Source organism: Saccoglossus kowalevskii, chromosome 18 (assembly GCF_978046115.1).
Source record: "Saccoglossus kowalevskii chromosome 18, keSacKowa6.1, whole genome shotgun sequence".
NCBI lineage: Eukaryota > Metazoa > Hemichordata > Enteropneusta > Harrimaniidae > Saccoglossus > Saccoglossus kowalevskii.
In genome coordinates, this window is record NC_140658.1 from 2,846,256 (window position 1) to 2,866,150 (window position 19,895).

General features: G+C 35.7%; 1 protein-coding gene across 1 annotated transcript in view; it reads right to left on the minus strand.

Moving 5' to 3' along the window:
* Window positions 1-15,529, minus strand: part of LOC100376500 (uncharacterized) — a 106,168-nt gene extending 90,639 nt beyond the window's left edge. Inside the window, exons 1-2 of the mRNA XM_085492689.1 lie at window positions 15,171-15,529; window positions 14,957-15,058 (exon numbers count right to left, since the gene is read on the minus strand). Coding sequence (XP_085348815.1) covers window positions 14,957-15,058; window positions 15,171-15,317 — 249 coding nt within the window. The 5' untranslated portion in view covers window positions 15,318-15,529. The remainder of the gene's footprint in view (window positions 1-14,956; window positions 15,059-15,170) is intronic.
* Window positions 15,530-19,895: the final 4,366 nt, after the last annotated feature.

Sequence of the window (19,895 nt, forward strand, 5' to 3'; positions counted from 1 at the left end):
TTGGGACCCAATCAAAGTGTCCTAGGAAACAATGTTGCTTAGCAATCAAATAATGATGATGTCAGAGTTTTATGCATGGTGAAAACAATGATAAAATAACAAAAATTGACTTGCCAACTTTGAGCAGAGATGTCAACAGTAGAATTACCATGGCAACTTATTAAAAACACCTGTAGACATTTACCAGTAGCTAATGAAGATGGACAATTCCATTTTTAATGCAAGGTGAGACAGGATGTAAAAGTAATGAGTATTGATATTATTAGCTTAGCTGCCATACTACCTAGTGTTTTATGGTACTAGTTAAATCTTTGATGTTAAAAGTGAATATCATTTGACTAACAGAAAAATGAACTGTTTTCAATACACAAAAAAAATTAGATGATACAAATTTAAAAAGAAACATCAAACTACTTTGTGAGAGCTTTGTATGATGTGTTTAAGAGTGCAAATTAGCAGTGAATAGAACTGTATCACAAAGTCTACATTCAATGTGAGGGAGAATTAGACCAAACCTACAGTGTGCAGGAAATAGGGTTGGTATGGGTATAATTGGGATAGGTTTTGTATGGATATAATTGAAATAGATTTGGTATGAGTATAATTGAAATAGGTTTGGTATGGGTATAAATGAAATGGGGTTGGTATGGATATAAATGAATTTGGGTTTATATTGGACAGGTGTAATTGAAATAGGGTATGAGTATGATTTAAATAGGTGTGATACAAACACTACAACCACTGCTGTACTAGTCATTTTTTTAGAAAACATATTTTAATGTATTGTCTGGTCCGGGAATGTTTTTTTTAATCAAATTGGTAATTTTTTGCCTTAGTTTCATGGAAATACACTGCAGTATATCTCACACTGACCTAGGTTGCTACATTTTCCTCATTTCTAAAATATGTAATATATTCACATTCATCCCAGATATATCACCCAATTGTCCCCCACTGGGTATGACCATGAAATCATTTCAAAGCAATCAAGACAGGACTTCAAACAAGATGGATTAACTAAACTAAACCTGAATAGAATTATTTTGACACCACACTACATAGGGCACAGTGACTAGTGTACAGACTAAAAGCATTTATCAGTATACTGTACTTAACCAATAAAATGGTCCATTATTGATTTATATTTAATAAATTCATAATAGTTGCTCTCTGTACTGCTTAATTCGTTTTACTTTAATTTAATCATTTTCATGAATAGACACAAGTTCACTTCCATCTACCAATGTCAAATATCAACATTGTAAACATTATCTACAATTTAATTCTGAATTATTAAATAATAATGGCACAATATTGACTTATAATTGGCATTAAATATTACATACAATTTAAATAACAACATACATACATTCTTTCATACACTACTACAGTCCAGATACACTACATGTCCTGATACCACTTCTTTCATACACTACTACAGTCCAGATACACTACATGTCCTGATACCACTTCTTTCATACACTACTACAGTCCAGATACACTACATGTCCTGATACCACTTCTCCATTTACTACTACAGTCCAGATACACTACATGTCCTGATACCACTTCTTCCATACACTACTACAGTCCAGATACACTACATGTCCTGATACCACTTCTCCATTTACTACTACAGTCCAGATACACTACATGTCCTGATACCACTTCTTTCATACACTACTACAGTCCAGATACACTACATGTCCAGATACCACTTCTTCCATACACTACTACAGTCCAGATACACTACATGCCCTGATACCACTTCTTCCATACACTACTACAGTCCAGATACACTACATGTCCTGATACCACTTCTTCCATACACTACTACAGTCCTGATACACTACATGTCCTGATACCACTTCTTCCATACACTACTACAGTCCAGATACACTATATGTCCTGATACCACTTCTTCCATACACTACTACAGTCCAGATACACTACATGTCCTGATACACTACATGTCCTGATACCACTTCTTCCATACACTACTACAGTCCAGATACACTACATGCCCTGATACCACTTCTTCCATACACTACTACAGTCCAGATACACTACATGTCCTGATACCACTTCTTCCATACACTACATGTCCTGATACCACTTCTTCCATACACTACTACAGTCCTGATACACTACATGTCCTGATACCACTTCTTCCATACACTACTACAGTCCAGATACACTATATGTCCTGATACCACTTCTTCCATACACTACTACATGTCCAGATACACTACATGTCCTGATACCACTTCTTCCATACACAACTACAGTCCAGATACACTACATGTCCAGATACCACTTCCTCCATACACTACTACAGTCCAGATACACTACATGTCCAGATACCACTTCTTCCATACACTACTACAGTCCAGATACACTACATGTCCAGATACCACTTCTTCCATACACTACTACAGTCCAGATACACTACATGTCCAGATACCAATTTTTCCATACACTACTGCAGTCCAGATACACTACATGTCCAGATACCACTTTTTCCATACACTACTGCAGTCCAGATACACTACATGTCCAGATACCACTTCTTCCATACACTACTACAGTCCAGATACACTACATGTCCCTGATACCACTTCTCCATTTACTACTACAGTCCAGATACACTACATGTCCTGATACCACTTCTTCCATACACTACTACATGTCCAGATACACTACATGTCCTGATACCACTTCTTCCATACACTACTACAGTCCAGATACACTATATGTCCTGATACCACTTCTTCCATACACTACTACAGTCCAGATACACTACATGTCCTGATACCACTTCTTCCATACACTACTACATGTCCAGATACACTACATGTCCAGATACCACTTCTTCGATCCATACACTACATGTCCTGATACCACTTCTTCCATACACTACTGCAGTCCAGATACACTACATGTCCTGATACCACTTCTTCCATACACTACTACATGTCCAAAATACACTACATGTCCTGATACCACTTCTTCCATACACTACTACAGTCCAGATACACTACATGTCCAGATACCACTTCTTCCATACACTACTGCAGTCCAGATACACTACATGTCCTGATACCACTTCTTCCATACACTACTACAGTCCAGATACACTACATGTCCAGATACCACTTCTTCCATACACTACTACAGTCCAGATACACTACATGTCCAGATACCACTTCTTCCATACACTACTGCAGTCCAGATATACTACATGTCCTGATACCACTTCTTCCATACACTACTACAGTCCAGATACACTACATGTCCTGATACCACTTCTTCCATACACTACTACATGTCCAAAATACACTACATGTCCTGATACCACTTCTTCCATACACTACTACAGTCCAGATACACTACATGTCCAGATACCACTTCTTCCATACACTACTGCAGTCCAGATACACTACATGTCCTGATACCACTTCTTCCATACACTACTACAGTCCAGATACACTACATGTCCAGATACCACTTCTTCCATACACTACTACAGTCCAGATACACTACATGTCCAGATACCACTTCTTCCATACACTACTGCAGTCCAGATATACTACATGTCCTGATACCACTTCTTCCATACACTACTACAGTCCAGATACACTACATGTCCTGATACCACTTCTTCCATACACTACTACATGTCCAGATACACTACATGTCCCGATACCACTTCTTCCATACACTACATGTCCAGATACACTACATGTCCTGATACCACTTCTTCCATACACTACTACAGTCCAGATACACTACATGTCCAGATACCACTTCTTCCATACACTACTACAGTCCAGATACACTACATGTCCAGATACCACTTCTTCCATACACTACATGTTCTGATACCACTTCTTTTATACACTACTACAGTCCAGATACACTACATGTCCTGATACCACTTCTTCCATACACTACTACAGTCCAGATACACTACATGTCCAGATACCACTTCTTCCATACACTACTGCAGTCCAGATACACTACATGTCCTGATACCACTTCTTCCATACACTACTACATGTCCAGATAGACTATATGTCCTGATACCACTTCTTCCATACACTACTACAGTCCATATACACTACATGTCCAAATACCACTTCTTCCATACACTACATGTCCTGATACCACTTATTCCATACACTACTACAGTCCAGATACACTACATGTCCAGATACCACTTCTTCCATACACTACTACAGTCCAGATACACTACATGTCCAGATACCACTTCTTCCATACACTACTGCAGTCCAGATACACTACATGTCCTGATACCACTTCTTCCATACACTACTACATGTCCAGATACACTACATGTCCTGATACCACTTCTTCCATACACTACTACAGTCCAGATACACTACATGTCCAGATACCACTTCTTCCATACACTACTGCAGTCCAGATACACTACATGTCCTGATACCACTTCTTCCATACACTACTACAGTCCAGATACACTACATGTCCAGATACCACTTCTTCCATACACTACTACAGTCCATATACACTACATGTCCAGATACCACTTCTTCCATACACTACATGTCCTGATACCACTTATTCCATACACTACTACAGTCCAGATACACTACATGTCCAGATACCACTTCTTCCATACACTACTACAGTCCAGATACACTACATGTCCAGATACCACTTCTTCCATACACTACTGCAGTCCAGATACACTACATGTCCTGATACCACTTCTTCCATACACTACTACAGTCCAGATACACTACATGTCCTGATGCCACTTCTTCCATACACTAATATATGTCCATATATCACCTGTCATAATTTGTATCACACATACACTTAAAAAATAGTACATAGCAACTCAAAACCTCAAATTTGAAATCCATAAAATTTAATAAATATGTGGATTCATCATAAAATCTCTATAAATAATGTCTATAAATCTCTACATTGCAATGGCAGTTATCTGGGTTGCTTAGAAATCAGACACAAAATAACATTTTAACTGTAATTAATGAGATGATATTAACCCGGTTTAAATCTTGTTTATATTTTATGTCAAAGTAGTTAATTTTATTACCATGGTGATTTTATATATTAATACAGTAATGTAAACAGTCCCATCATGCACCTCTCAGCATCTCATGAGGGTGCCTGCTCAGAATGGCTGTGCTATTATTGTATGTTGGTTATTTTATCTTACAGACCGGCAAAGTGTTGATTATTCCAGTACAGCTGTTTAATATAATTATAATTACTACTATGTATACATTGTAAAATGTATACTTGGTGTTAAATATTATAATATGATGACAGACTACCAGGTACTCATAACAAGTGAACATTTAATCAATTAATGTTTTAAGCAAATATGTATTTTTAATTTATTTATTTTTATCACCCTATATACTGATCTTTTAAGTGAACTAATGACATTTCTAAATCTCTTTCTCAACAGCAATGAATACATCAGAACTAACTCGTATACACAAAATACAATTCTTAATGTCAACCACTCTATTCTGATTTCAAATATTAATATTGGATCTTAGTGATATGGCAATGACAGTGTTTAATACATGTATAATGTATAGAAGAGATATAAAAGTACATCAGTTATTGGACAAGCTGAGATTAGACAGCTAAATTTGAATACTAAAACATGTAAGTGACTCTGTACTCTACTCTACTTCAATTGCCTTCACCTGTTCATGACATTGTAGTTTATAATTCAGTTTATTATTTATTATAGTTCATTTAGTCTTTAATGTAAAAAGTCATACAACATGCTTGATGTTGTCTCATGTGTGTGATTTGACAAATATGATGGCAACAGTAAAGTGTGTAATATAAACAGAATCATCTTAATGTGGACATTTACCAAGGCTGCTAACTGCGGAGCCATTACTAGATTGAAAGTGGTTTTAAACTAAAAGTGTACATCAATTGAAAGTCAGTGTGTGGACTGGACAAAACTAGATTTGTCCAGAATAATTGTTTTAGACAAGTTTTTTTTATTAAAACTAAGCTTTAACTTTCGAAATGAATCTGGAGCTGAAAATGCTGAACAAAGTAATATTGGGAGCTCTTCTGGGCTTGATTTGGGCAAGTGATAGACAAGTATCCATTGCTTTAGAAAGTACAGTCTTTGAAACCAAGTTTGAGATGACAAAATTTAGCAATAAGTATAGTGATAACTGCATCCAGTGACAATACAAAAAAAATATTGAAATTCTAGTAACTATGACAACTTATTTGTTGATTTTTATTCATGAATTACTTCTTAAATGATGATTACTCAGAACACTGGGTTTATTACTCATAAAAAACAAAATGGCAGAGAGATCAAGTTACCATGGCAACCACATCTTTCATTCCCTGCATGCACAAGCAGTGTGATCAAAGGGATTAAATGAATTACATTAGGAGTTAAGTAAAGGATCAAGTTAATAAATCAAGTACTATTATCAGTGTGCCTAGAGAGTACAACATTATGACCAAAAAAGATTTATGATGTGTCTTTGATTTAATTAAGAAATTATTCTTAAATTGCATGAAATGATAACAACAACTGTGTATTTCAAACAATTATGGTTATATTTTTATTGTATAACAATTATGGTTATATTTTTATTTTTTTATGTTTCAAAAAAATAAATAAAAGAATTTAAATTTGTCCAGATGCTAGATCTATTACAGGGTGGTGATTTCTTTCCCAGTTTTCAACTTGTCCCTCTTGAGACAAGAATATGACATGAATGAACTTTAAATGTTTAGGTTATTGTATTCATTCATTTATAATTAATTGGGTGAAAATATTCTATAGTGTTGCCTTGTAACAGATCAAATATAGGTAGCAACACAACAGAAGGTTCGTGAAGTCAACAATAAAACAGTCTATTATTTCTGTCTCAAAGACAATCAATAGTTTAAGCCTGCAGTACTGATATTTCTTTGTGGTGCATAGTTTTACTATCCAAACCTCATTTAAGTTTTAATTACAAATCCCATTAGGTAAATTTTATTTAGATGTCTATTATAGTGAAAAATTACATCGACTTTCAATTACATACCCAAAATTACTACACAAATACTACTTGTTGATAAGTTGTCATGGTAACTATGTTAACAAAGAACCAGTACGTTCACTTCACTTACATAACAGAATGAAATAAATTCAAGATATTCTACATTACAATTTTTTTATGAAAAATCATAAAGAACAGTTATTGTACTGTGAAATCAAGTTTGGAAAAAAAATTCTATTTTGCTATATTTTCTGTATATATGAATATAACAACACTTCCCTCATGATGTAACTTGCATTCCCCAGTGTTAGCAAAAACACTGCTCTACTATTCACAATATCCCTTACATATAATAATTCCCTTTCACAACTGCCGAACTAACCTATAGCCGTAATTATATTCAAACTGCAATTTCCGTCGTCTTGGCTCCAAATAAAAAATGCACTGAATTGTAAAATATTATAGGTGCATTTCAATAATTGTGATATGACCATAATTAGTTTAATAAACCACAAATTTGAGATAAAAGTCACATAATTGATGTTTTTGAATAACTGAGACTGTGAGACTGTGATTAGCTTTTTGAATAGAAACATGATTCAAGTACTAGTACATAAATATCCAGAAATACAACAGTGCGAATTGCTACAGATTTGGAATGCACTGATGTGAAAATCAGCCAGTCCAAAAAACAACCTATTTTGAATAAAATATAAACTCGATTTTTTGTTTTTTAGTAGTAAAAATACAACAACAAAAATATTTATGAGAACATGGCTTTATAGTTTGAATATACTGCATCACTGAGATGACAGATTAAAATACCCTGGCATACTGTGGGAGACACATTTCTATTTTTCAAATACCTATTAGATTTCAAATTAAGATTAATAGAGTGGAAAGAGCATTTAATGTGTTTCATTATTGTTTGCAATTCCAGTGTATTATGACAATGACAATGGCTTTAATACAATGTATAGGTCCATTGTAATCAGTATGTCAATCACCTATTGATTCAAGTCAAGATTTAATTTGTTTAAATTTGAAATTTATACCAAAATTGTTAAGCATTAAGAATGCATAGTCGCTGGGTTGTTTTTACCAGTAGCAAATCTCTGTGTTCAGTACTAGTCACTAATCTATCAAAAGTCTCCATACATTATATGCACAGAAATTAGAGAAACTAGCAAAAAAACTTTTGTTATATTCGAAAAAAATAACATACAGCTGTAAGGCATGTATGATGTTGATATAAAGCCATATTAATCTGCGAAAAATGATTTTAGACACCTTTACAGAAAATTTGAAGACCAAAATAGCCACCAGTCGGCCATTTTTGATTGAATAGTAATGTATATGAACATTAAATGGCTTCAGTGGCACACACATATGCATAGACAAAACCCAAATTTATAGTCCATAATTTTACACTTCATCGGAAACAGGGACTAAAACATAGTAAATTTAATGAGACCTTGCTCACTTTTTTTTTTTTCAAATGACTGCATTTCAAGATTTTTTTCTATAAGGAAAGAGCTTTATCTCATTATGCAGGTACGCCTCAAACCTACATTAAGAAAACAGTATTTGCTGTAAAGAGATCATCAACAGAAATACACAGACCATATTAGCTGTAAGATTTGTAACATTTAAGAGTAATAACAGCCGTCTCCATGGAAATAACATGTTATGACAAATGAGATAATGTTCTCATCACTTTTCTGATTTGTGTACAGTCTAGAAATAGCATCAAAGGTCACATCTAATTTGATGAACATAGTCCCTCAAAATCACGATTTCTCAGTCTTTTTGACACTTGAAGTTAATCATGTGATAAAAAAGGTTATTTATCTGATATTACCTATTTATATATTTGGTGGATACTCATGGCAGCACTGACTGCATTATTCGCACATTTTCAGTTTATGAATAATACAGCCAATGACACCACTTGTATCAATTAGCTTCACAAATAAGTGATATCCCATGATAATCTTACAGCAATTTCACAGCAGAATTTTACAAATAAGCCATGTGGATGACATGGAGTCAGCTTACAGTAAAACAGCAGTGTAATTCTTGTTTTTGTCAAATAAATTAAATCAACATTTCCACAAAATAATTGGTAGGATTAAAACTGCACAAACATATCTAGATGTCACGTCATTGACATATTTATTCTTTGTAAAATATATTTAGAAGCCGTGGTATAGAATGATAACATCAACTTCAAAATAAGGTAAAGTAGATTTATCAGAACCATGCATACTTTTTTAATTTGGCATTATCACACTGTGTGAAATTTCTCAAATCTAAGATTATTTGGAGGCATACATTTCTAAATGAAAAATATTGAAAAAAGTTAAAAGTATCATATATGTTTCACTATGGAATCTTTGAGTATAGATAGTGTTTGCTGATGACAATGTTCTTTATTTCAGAATATAGTGAAATTAACATCATTATTATCATCATTATCCAGAGATTGAGTAAGACAATTCCCCATATTTCTTGGAATAATTAATTTGTATGCTGGATGTGCTTACATGTTGTCTTATTTGTTGGAAGTAGTGCATAAAATGTCATCTATAATGTGGAAGTGGAATTCTATATTACCATTTATGTTCTAGACATAGGTCTGTAAGTAATTATTCAAAAAAAAAAATAAGTGATCATAGGAAAGGTCAGATCAAAAATGGCTACTATAGCTTTTTTTTTACGGTTTCTTTCAAAATAAAAAAGCAAGAAAAGATAGGTGCATTTTACCAACCATCTCAGCAATAAAACTATTTATTTGAGTCTAATTAGATAACTGCATGTCAAAGAATCGTAACTAGTGACTGTACAGAACAAAACTATAGCACAATAGTCCAATTCATCAAAATATTATTAAATCAATCAACCAAACAATCTCATCATTCTGAGACAATGTTTTCACTGCAAGTTTTCAAGTTGATATAAAAGTGCAGTCAGTAGGCAATCATGGATATTGATATCTTGAAAACACCCTAGGCTCTGATGTCATTACTCAAAATAATAACACTGAAACTCCCTAGGGGACTGACAAGATTAAATTTCTCATAATATTATGATTGTACACTTATTTGAATTATTATTAATATTTGGCAACTTATATTTATGGTAGTCAATCAGTGTTAACATTTTCACCACCAGACTTCCTCGCCCAATTTTTTCTGCACTTCAAAATTTCTGGAAATGAATCCTAACAGACAAAATTTGAGTGAATTTTCAGTTTTTACTCAAAAAATTTGGCTATTCATGTCTCCAATCTAAAGAAAAGAAAGTCCAGACTAACAATGAGACTATTTAGTGAATTTGTGATGAATAGAGGAAACTGGACATGAAAAGGTTAATGTGTCATAGTTAGGCAGCTGTATATCATTTTATTTATTTTATTTTTATAAAAGTCCACTATTTTTTCAATGACTTTTTATTTCAACGAATATGCTAATATAGTTTATTTTTATTTATTTTTAACTATTTTTTAGGCAGCAGACTTTTTTGTTCAAAAACCAATAGCCAAAAACATATGCATTATAAATGATAAATAGGCACACTGTTTTTTTTTTAAATCAAATGTTAAAATAATTTTCCTTAAAAAAATTAATAATTTATTGACTTCAATTGTGTTACTATAAATTACATCCATATCGGTAACTCTAATAAATACAGTATTATATTTTAACGACTTTAAAGAGATACGTTTGATCAGTGACCACAACAATCAGTAAATTGACTGTGAACTGTATTTTATCACTCAAACTGATTGACTATTAGGCCCTCTAGCGACGGATAGGCTGCCCTCTGCAGTCAACAATGGGAATGACCATCAATCAGCAAAAAGTTTGTTTACAAACAAAGGTTTGTCTATTGTTTCCAAATCTAGCATAATTTAATAGGACCACTTAAATTCATATTCAACAGTTAATTTCTCATAACTATTAACATTCAGGGGATAGTATATCACAGAATAGAAGTGGAAAATGCAACTATAATATATGAAAATAATATAAAATGTTAATTCAAATATGTCGTTATAGTGAAATGTTTAAATAGTTTCAAAATAAAGATATTATGTATTTCACCAAAATGCAAATCACACTCTACAAGTTACTGTTTACAAAAATAAAATAACCATGGAAACATAACACAAAGTTAAGGTACAGATGCAGTTTACCTGACAGGTTTTTTAATTAGTTAATTAGGAAACCAAGATGACCTCCCTTGTCAACAAAACTATATATTTTCGGAAAGCTTATTGTATGAATTTTAAAATTTTGTTAGTATTTTTTTTTATGGACACTGTAGTTTGAAATATGCACAAAAATGTGCTTTTTTGGTCAAAAGTGATTTAAAAAAAAATAGCTTCTAAACCATGCTTCTGTTTCCTGTCAAAATTGGTTTATGGGTACATCTGTTCTTGAAAACTGTCTACCAGTTGTCAATTTTGTAGGGCAGCAGCTCAAATTTCACTACTTCAAACTTATGCATAAATTAACACCCAGGCTCGTGTCTGTACATTGTTGTAACATTGTTCAACCAAAAACAATGGCCCAAAGAAGATAAAAAGTTCTTGGATGTGCACTAAAAAGAAGCTGAGATAATTGCTAATTTGCATAACAACTCAGTATCACTCAGTAATCGTTTTGTTAAAAGTTAAATATAGTGCATAATATGGAGATCCCGTCATTTCTTTTTTTTTTATGATGTTTTTTTTTTATTATTTATGTACAGCCTTGCTAAATCTTGCTAAGCATTCAAATAGGAGAATGTTTGTACCTGTTATCTATATTTTAAAACCGTTTTTTGAGTATGTTCCACTATTCACAATTCTACAAAATTTTAACAAGACAGTTTGGATAATAAAAAGCCAAGTTCCCATGAACCTGCATCTTTACCTAAATAACATTTAACTCACAAAAATATAACATACACATAATTTATTCAAGGCATATGTCAGTATAACCACAATGAAGACAATAACCTCTAAATGGAATAGTTATTGGATGAATAATAACTGTCTCATATAAAACATGTCTACAGTGCCCTGTTCTATCTAAAACCAGTCAACAGTGACTTGTCCTATCTAAAACCTTTCTACAATGACTTGTCCTATCTAAGATCTGTCTACAGTGGTCTGTCCTATCTAAGACCTGTCTACAGTGGTCTGTCATATTTACAGGGACTTGTCATATTTAAAACCTGCCCAACCTAAGACCTGTGTACAATGAACTGTCCAATCAAAACCTGTCTATAGTGACCTACTAAAACTGAAACCTGTCTATAGTGACCTATCCGGTCTAAAACCTGTCTATAGTGACCTGTCAAATCTAAAACCTGTCTATAGTGACTTGTCCAATCGAAAACCTGTCTATAGTAACTTGTCCAATCGAAAACCTGTCTATAGTGACTTTTCCAATCTAAAACCTGTCTATAGTGACCTGTCAAATCTAAAATTATTGCATTACATAAAACTAATCAATAAAATTACAAAGAATAATTTCAAAGTGTCATTCATTTTTAAAATGCTTTAATATGTCAACTACCACATTTGAGGCATTGCAAGGTGACAACTTGTATCTATGACAACAGTGTATTGAGTAATTAACATGTACGGTTAGAGTTTAATAAAACAAATAATGTAAATTTGTGTTATTACCACCAAAATAGTGTTGTTAGTTTTAGAGTTGTGTCGATACTATTAATCCAGGAATGCGCAATTGTTTGAGTATTAAGAATTGATCATCAATTAATACAGATTGAAATCAAACTTGCATTTGAACCAAGTATCCTGATGCACACCTAACATTGGTTTCCTGCTAACTTACACATTTATCAACAAAACCCATGTTTACTGAGGTTTACTAAAGTTTTCCCAATTTGGTCAAAATTCTGAATAAGGTCAGATCTATTAAAATCTCATTGAAATCTTGTCTGACTTTTCATAATAGATTCATGCAATAAATTTACTGTTCTTGCAACCACATATATTTTTTTATTTGAATTCTAAACAAATTTGGAGATTTAAACACAGACATGTATTTCACTTCCCAAGGGATATTTTTATTTAATCCATCTCTCATGAACGATTGCCAATTTTCCCATGATGCTCCATGCCTTTTATCTAATTACAAGACACAATAGACATGTCACACACTATCACGTCAGGTAAGAATGATCTATTGCATTTAGTTGGCACAGAAAAAATACTTTGCTTTAAATGTTTAAAACATGTAATTATGGTTGAACAAGAGTGCAAAATTACATACTACAAAGATGCAATAACAATATTGCCATGGCAACAAATGTATGCATACTGCTAAAAAACGTCTGAATGAAACAAGTGAGTGAATAATTGGGAATGATAACATGTCTTGCTATTAACATACAGGAAATAGGTCTACACAGGAGGTAATCTCAGTAACAATATACATTTATCATCACCATGGTTTTCAGTCACTGCTGTATAACCTTGTTTTCAGTTTTAACAATAGCTCAAGCCAAAATTCTTTTCTCTACCCATACAAAAAAATGATGCACTTCCCAACTAGCAACCAATGCTGCCTCCCAACTACCAACCAATGCTGCCTCCCAACAACCAACCAATGCTGCCTCCCAACTACCAACCAATGCTGCCTCCCAACTATCAACCAATGCTGCCTCCCAACTACCAACCAATGCTGCCTCCCAACTACCAACCAATGCTGCCCCCAACTATCAACCAATGCTGCCCCCAAACTACCAACCAATGCCAACTATACAAACCATTTAGTGTCCTCTTACATACCACTTTCCCCTCCATTCTATTTTTAGATCTGAACCAACCATAACCACCTTTTCTTTAAATTAGCTATAAAATCAATGTACAACTGTGTCTCTTACTACTTTACATACAGAAAGCCATGAGTTATATATCGGTTGGCGTGGCAACAAACATAGCCCCAACTTCCAACAATTCTGCTCTTAGTTATCTCCTATTAAACTACTGGCCAATAAAACAAACATCTGTTATTAAACCAAATTTATTTTTATTTCAAATTTATCTAAAAATTGTGCTTTTATTTTGATTTTGCCTAAGAATTATTTCCTTTTTTCCAAATTTTGACAAAAAACCTTAATAAGCTGTGGTGTGAAAATTTGTTTGGACAACTCTCATAGCACAATCCCTGCCAAGTATTGTATGTTTCAAACTAGTCATGTGACAATCAACAGGTGAAGGCAAGTCACTGGGGAGCACATTGTTATCAAAACGGGTGGGAAGTATGTAGTATACGTCAACAACAGACCACTCACTGTCTGCTGAATAAGCTAGGATCATTCAAAGAACCTCTTGTTGAACTACCTGCTACATTACATACAACATGCATAGGTTATCCAGAATACTAAACTACGTTGAAATGACAGGCGTGAATGCGGATCCCGACTGAAATGTTTAAGTGGTATTGGCATCACCTCGGGCAACAGTCGACCACTATATTGGCTTCCTTTCTCAGAAGCACCTTAAATTATGACACAATTAGGTGTTTTTTTTTTAAATTACACATTTACAAAATATCCACAGGTTGTAAAAGAAACTTAAACTTGAGAGCAATAAGGAAATACGACTCTGTTCGGAGTCTGAATGATACAGTACGTAACACTATTCTTATACTGCTCGGTACACTGTCGGATACTAAATGGAAGCAGAATTAGCATTTCTATGGCGACCACCACTTTGATTTGTATTTACCGGGAGGGGCCCACAGATGAATGGGGCATTCTTTACATACCCACTGCACAAGTTACGCGATGTGCTTTGGATTTAGAGAGAAACTCAACACTCTGGTGTCATGTTATGTCTTTCGTAAAAGATGGCTGAAAAGATCGGATTTCTTAGCACGTACCTTAGATCTGTCGTTTAGCGATACACCAAGCTCCAGTAATCGCTCCACTACCACTAACTTGTTTTCCTTGACTGCAACCATGAGTGGGGTCATGCCAGTCTCCTAGGCAACGAAATGATGTAAGGGATGAGTGTCGATACACTTGACCACACACGGGACAACATATTTTGAAACAGAAATCCAACAAGAATATATAACATCATTGAGTACTTACCTCGTCTGGAGTTGACAGCTCGGCTGCTCCCTTGTCCAGAGATCGGATCACTTGTTCTACCGTAGCCCATTCTCCTTTCAAACAGTATCCTAATAATCTCGTCGTGGGCTCAGAACCACTGCTCTGTGAGTCTCCTGTAGTTGACATTCCGCCTCCAGCACCGTTCTGTCAAGAAACAAGAACACAGTAACAGGCCGGTGTCAGCAAAAATTGGATTCTTGTTTTCCGATCAGTTTAAATCAATCCACAGACTAGAACGGCGGTAAAATCCATGGTCACTCGAAGTAAATGTGGCGATCTTGAAACGCATTTTATTCCTGAAAGACGGCGACATAAGGTCATCTCTTCATCGTAGGGCGGCAGAGGATGTTGTGAGTAAAGTGTTTATTTAGCTATTGGTTAAATTCAACACACTTTTCTGATTGGTGGAATTGAGGCCCCCTAGAGACAACCTTGCTCAACGACTAACAATTCGTCACCACCCTACGTAGTCTACGCGACCTTCGGGTTCGGGTGCGCGTCTTTAAATCGGACCACGTGTTAATAAAATATGCCGAAGAACTGCAACTCGATTAAATAAATAGTGAAACCAGAAGAGGGGGTATACATGACTAACTGTAAGAGCGTAACAGGTTATCATCATTTCATGTAGTACGAGGGCTGTCAATGGGGGCCGCCGCTGATAGAAAGTCACTGAGATTTAACGCACGCAGATTCCCTCTTTCCTTTATTTAGGCAACGCACTGTGCGACCATTCAAGTTATGAATTGTTCATTGCAATTCAAATATAGTTGATTTCAAAATCTCTTTTCCGTTTTATTCCCACCATTCGGTTGTTATTTGCACACTCATCGTTAATAACCACCATACTACTATTTATTCACATAATGCCTTGTCACCGGTGCCTCAAAACCCACTTATAATGTCAACTTGCTCACTATAATATATCAACATTCCACAATTCGTCACAAATATGTATTCCACAGTGTTTCATTTTTACTAAATTAAACATAATTGATAGAACAAATACGTATCCATGGTAACCAGTATTTTTGCTTACGCCATCTAATACATCTACTTGATGTAGTACGTATCGATTTATAGTGGGTCTCTATACATGTACGTCTACTATATCATGTGTGGTTGGTGCTAAACGCTGAATCTGTTGGTGATGTATCTAAATGAATGGCGGCAATTCACGGAGTCATGGGAACTCGGTGGTTTTACTGACAGCACGCACATGCAGCGGGACAAAAAATACACAAACGCCACGTTGTTGAGTGATGTGTTTCAGCTAGCATCATTCCCGATGAATGTGCAGACAATTTGTCAGTGGGAACTAAAAGAGAGAAAAGGGAATTGGACATTTTGTATTTCTGAGATTTCCGACCAACGTGCTATAAAAATATTTCAAATATGCAAAGACAGGGCCAAACAAAACCCAAGAATGGAGGGGGGGCTAGTTAAAATTCGCCCCTGACAGCACAATCAGGTGAATTGGCAACAAGTCTGTTAATTGTTGCCATTGGTTATTTGGCAGGTCAATTTATGTTTCTAATCAAACATGTAGCAAAATCCGCTAACATTTAAACATTATCACTGATAGTTCAAAGTGCCCACAATGCATGCTGGGTCGGGCAAATTGACTCGTTATTTTTAATTATTGGCCGATTCACTGCAATGCGTGGGTCAACGCGTGATTGGTTGTTTTCATCCATGCCTTTATGAAAGTCACTGTATGATTCCGTCCACTTTCATGATAAAAAGTTAACACTTTTCTTAAGGTCGTTTATTTGTTAATATATTGTCTCTTATTTATATCGAATATTATATCATAAATAAATATATAATATTACATCGATGTTAAATCATATGATTTACGTCACGTGTTGGATTATTTCATGTGAACTTGTACGTGTTCAGTAATTTGAGTGTCGCAGTCGTGGGGACCCATACACAAACTCCTTTGTATAGTAATGGTTGTATTTATCGAAAGCTGACGATGATTCCCGGCGATTATTGTAAAGAAACGTGGTCAGCATATGTATTGACAACCATAGCAATGTAAAGTGATACGATAACAAGAATAACACATTAGGTACATGAGTTAGCCATAAGATTGGTCACGTGGGTACAATTCACGTATACTTATTTATTTATTTATTTATTTATTTATTTATTTATTAACACACAACATCCCTCGGAGGGGATGAAAAGGAGGGGTGACCACAAGATCACACATTGCGTGCGGGGCATCCATTGTTACAATCACTCTACCACGGTTCTGCATCTACTGTGTTCACCCAGCAATCACTCTACCACGGTTCTGCATCTACTGTGTTCACCCAGCAATCACTCTACCACGGTTCTGCATCTACTGTGTTCACCCAGCAATCACTCTACCACGGTTCTGCATCTACTGTGTTCATCCAGCAATCACTCTACCACGGTTCTGCATCTACTGTGTTCATCCAGCAATCACTCTACCACGGTTCTGCATCTACTGTGTTCACCCAGCAATCACTCTACCACGGTTCTGCATCTACTGTGTTCACCCAGCAATCACTCTACCACGGTTCTGCATCTACTGTGTTCACCCAGCAATCACTCTACCACGGTTCTGCATCTACTGTGTTCATCCAGCAATCACTCTACCACGGTTCTGCATCTACTGTGTTCACCCAGCAATCACTCTACCACGGTTCTGCATCTACTGTGTTCATCCAGCAATCACTCTACCACGATTCTGCATCTACTGTGTTCATCCAGCAATCACTCTACCACGGTTCTGCATCTACTGTGTTCACTCAGCAATCACTCTACCACGGTTCTGCATCTACTGTGTTCATCCAGCAATCACTCTACCACGGTTCTGCATCTACTGTGTTCATCCAGCAATCACTCTACCACGGTTCTGCATCTACTGTGTTCACCCAGCAATCACTCTACCACAGTACTGCATCTACTGTGTTCACCCAGCAATCACTCTACCACGGTTCTGCATCTACTGTGTTCATCCAGCAATCACTCTACCACGGTTCTGCATCTACTGTGTTCACCCAGCAATCACTCTACCACAGTTCTGCATCTACTGTGTTCATCCAGCAATCACTCTACCACGATTCTGCATCTACTGTGTTCATCCAGCAATCACGGCTGATCTGCACTGGCTCGGAAGATGAATTCTGATTGGCTAAAAAAACAAAAAAACTTGTGGCGTTGAATGCACGTTCATTGTCAGTATTGTTATGCAAATTCAAACTAGCTAATCATTTACAACCTTCCGAGCCAGTGCAGATTAGCCCAGCAATCACTCAACCACGGTTCTGCATCTACTGTGTTCACTCAGCAATCACTCTACCACGGTTCTGCATCTACTGTGTTCATCCAGCAAACACTCTACCACGGTTCTGCATCTACTGTGTTCATCCAGCAATCACTCTACCACGGTTCTGCATCTACTGTGTTCACCCAGCAATCACTCTACCACGGTACTGCATCTACTGTGTTCGCCCAGCAATCACTCTGCCACGGTTCTGCATCTACTGTGTTCACCCAGAAATCACTCTACCACGGTTCTGCATCTACTGTATTCACCCAGCAATCACTCTACCATGGTTCTGCATCTACTGTGTTCACCCAGCAATCACTCTACCACGGTTCTGCATCTACTGTGTTCACTCAGCAATCACTCTACCACGGTTCTGCATCTACTGTATTCATCCAGCAATCACTCTACCACGGTTCTGCATCTGCAAAAACACTATGCGCGATAGTGTGACAAATAGCAACAACGCCTACAGACAATGTCCCCTAATATACCTCACCCTTGATTAACATTACGGAGTAGGCAAAAATCATCCTGGAAACTAGTAATGTTCGATTTATCCGATTCGCATTTTTTGCGAAGTCACCAGACGGAACACGGAGAAGCTTTCGCAGCTTTTGCACGCTAACGCGTTGAGGTCAGATGAATTACAAAAGCTATTCAGCTCGTGGGCGTACTTGTGCTGATATCTGGCGCTACCTGACTGTTTTACACATAGTGCCAAATAAATATTTAAGCAATATACAGAACCATCAAATGACCGATGACGTCCCCCGTTCAAACTGCTCACAAGAACCAATCATATTACTGGGAGTTATCATTGCTCCATATTATAACCACGTGACTTGTTGTCATACATAAGTTATAAACTAGATTATGATGGAGTGTAAGGGTAGGAAATAATGTTCAGTGTTTATGTGAAGGTTATCTACGTTAACAGCGTCCCCAGCCATGACAACATCCCAATAATAAGAAACCTTGGATTTTGGTTTATTCTTGGATAAATTATGTTTTCAAATCAATTCTAGTTAATGTTGTCACGTGCAAATCGTACTAATGACATACATTTTATCGAGTGATAAATTTACAGTAAAACAGGCCGTCGTAGTAAATCCTGTCCCTTGAGAAATTCGTCCTACTACCAATATCCGTAGATAATACAAATACATAGTATATACGGCGAGTCTATGTAATTAACAACTGCCAGTCAATCATGACGGATCACCTCATTTAAGATTATCTCAAAATTAAGTCGTCAAAAACCATGGTAAGGGCGCGTCGAAAATTGTTGAAGATTAGATTTCATCTCTGATAATCAGTGTCCGCGCATTTGAAGTGAGATACCGACGACATTGTGATTCATATTCTGAAAATGTCAGTTCCTCAGCGGCTGCAGC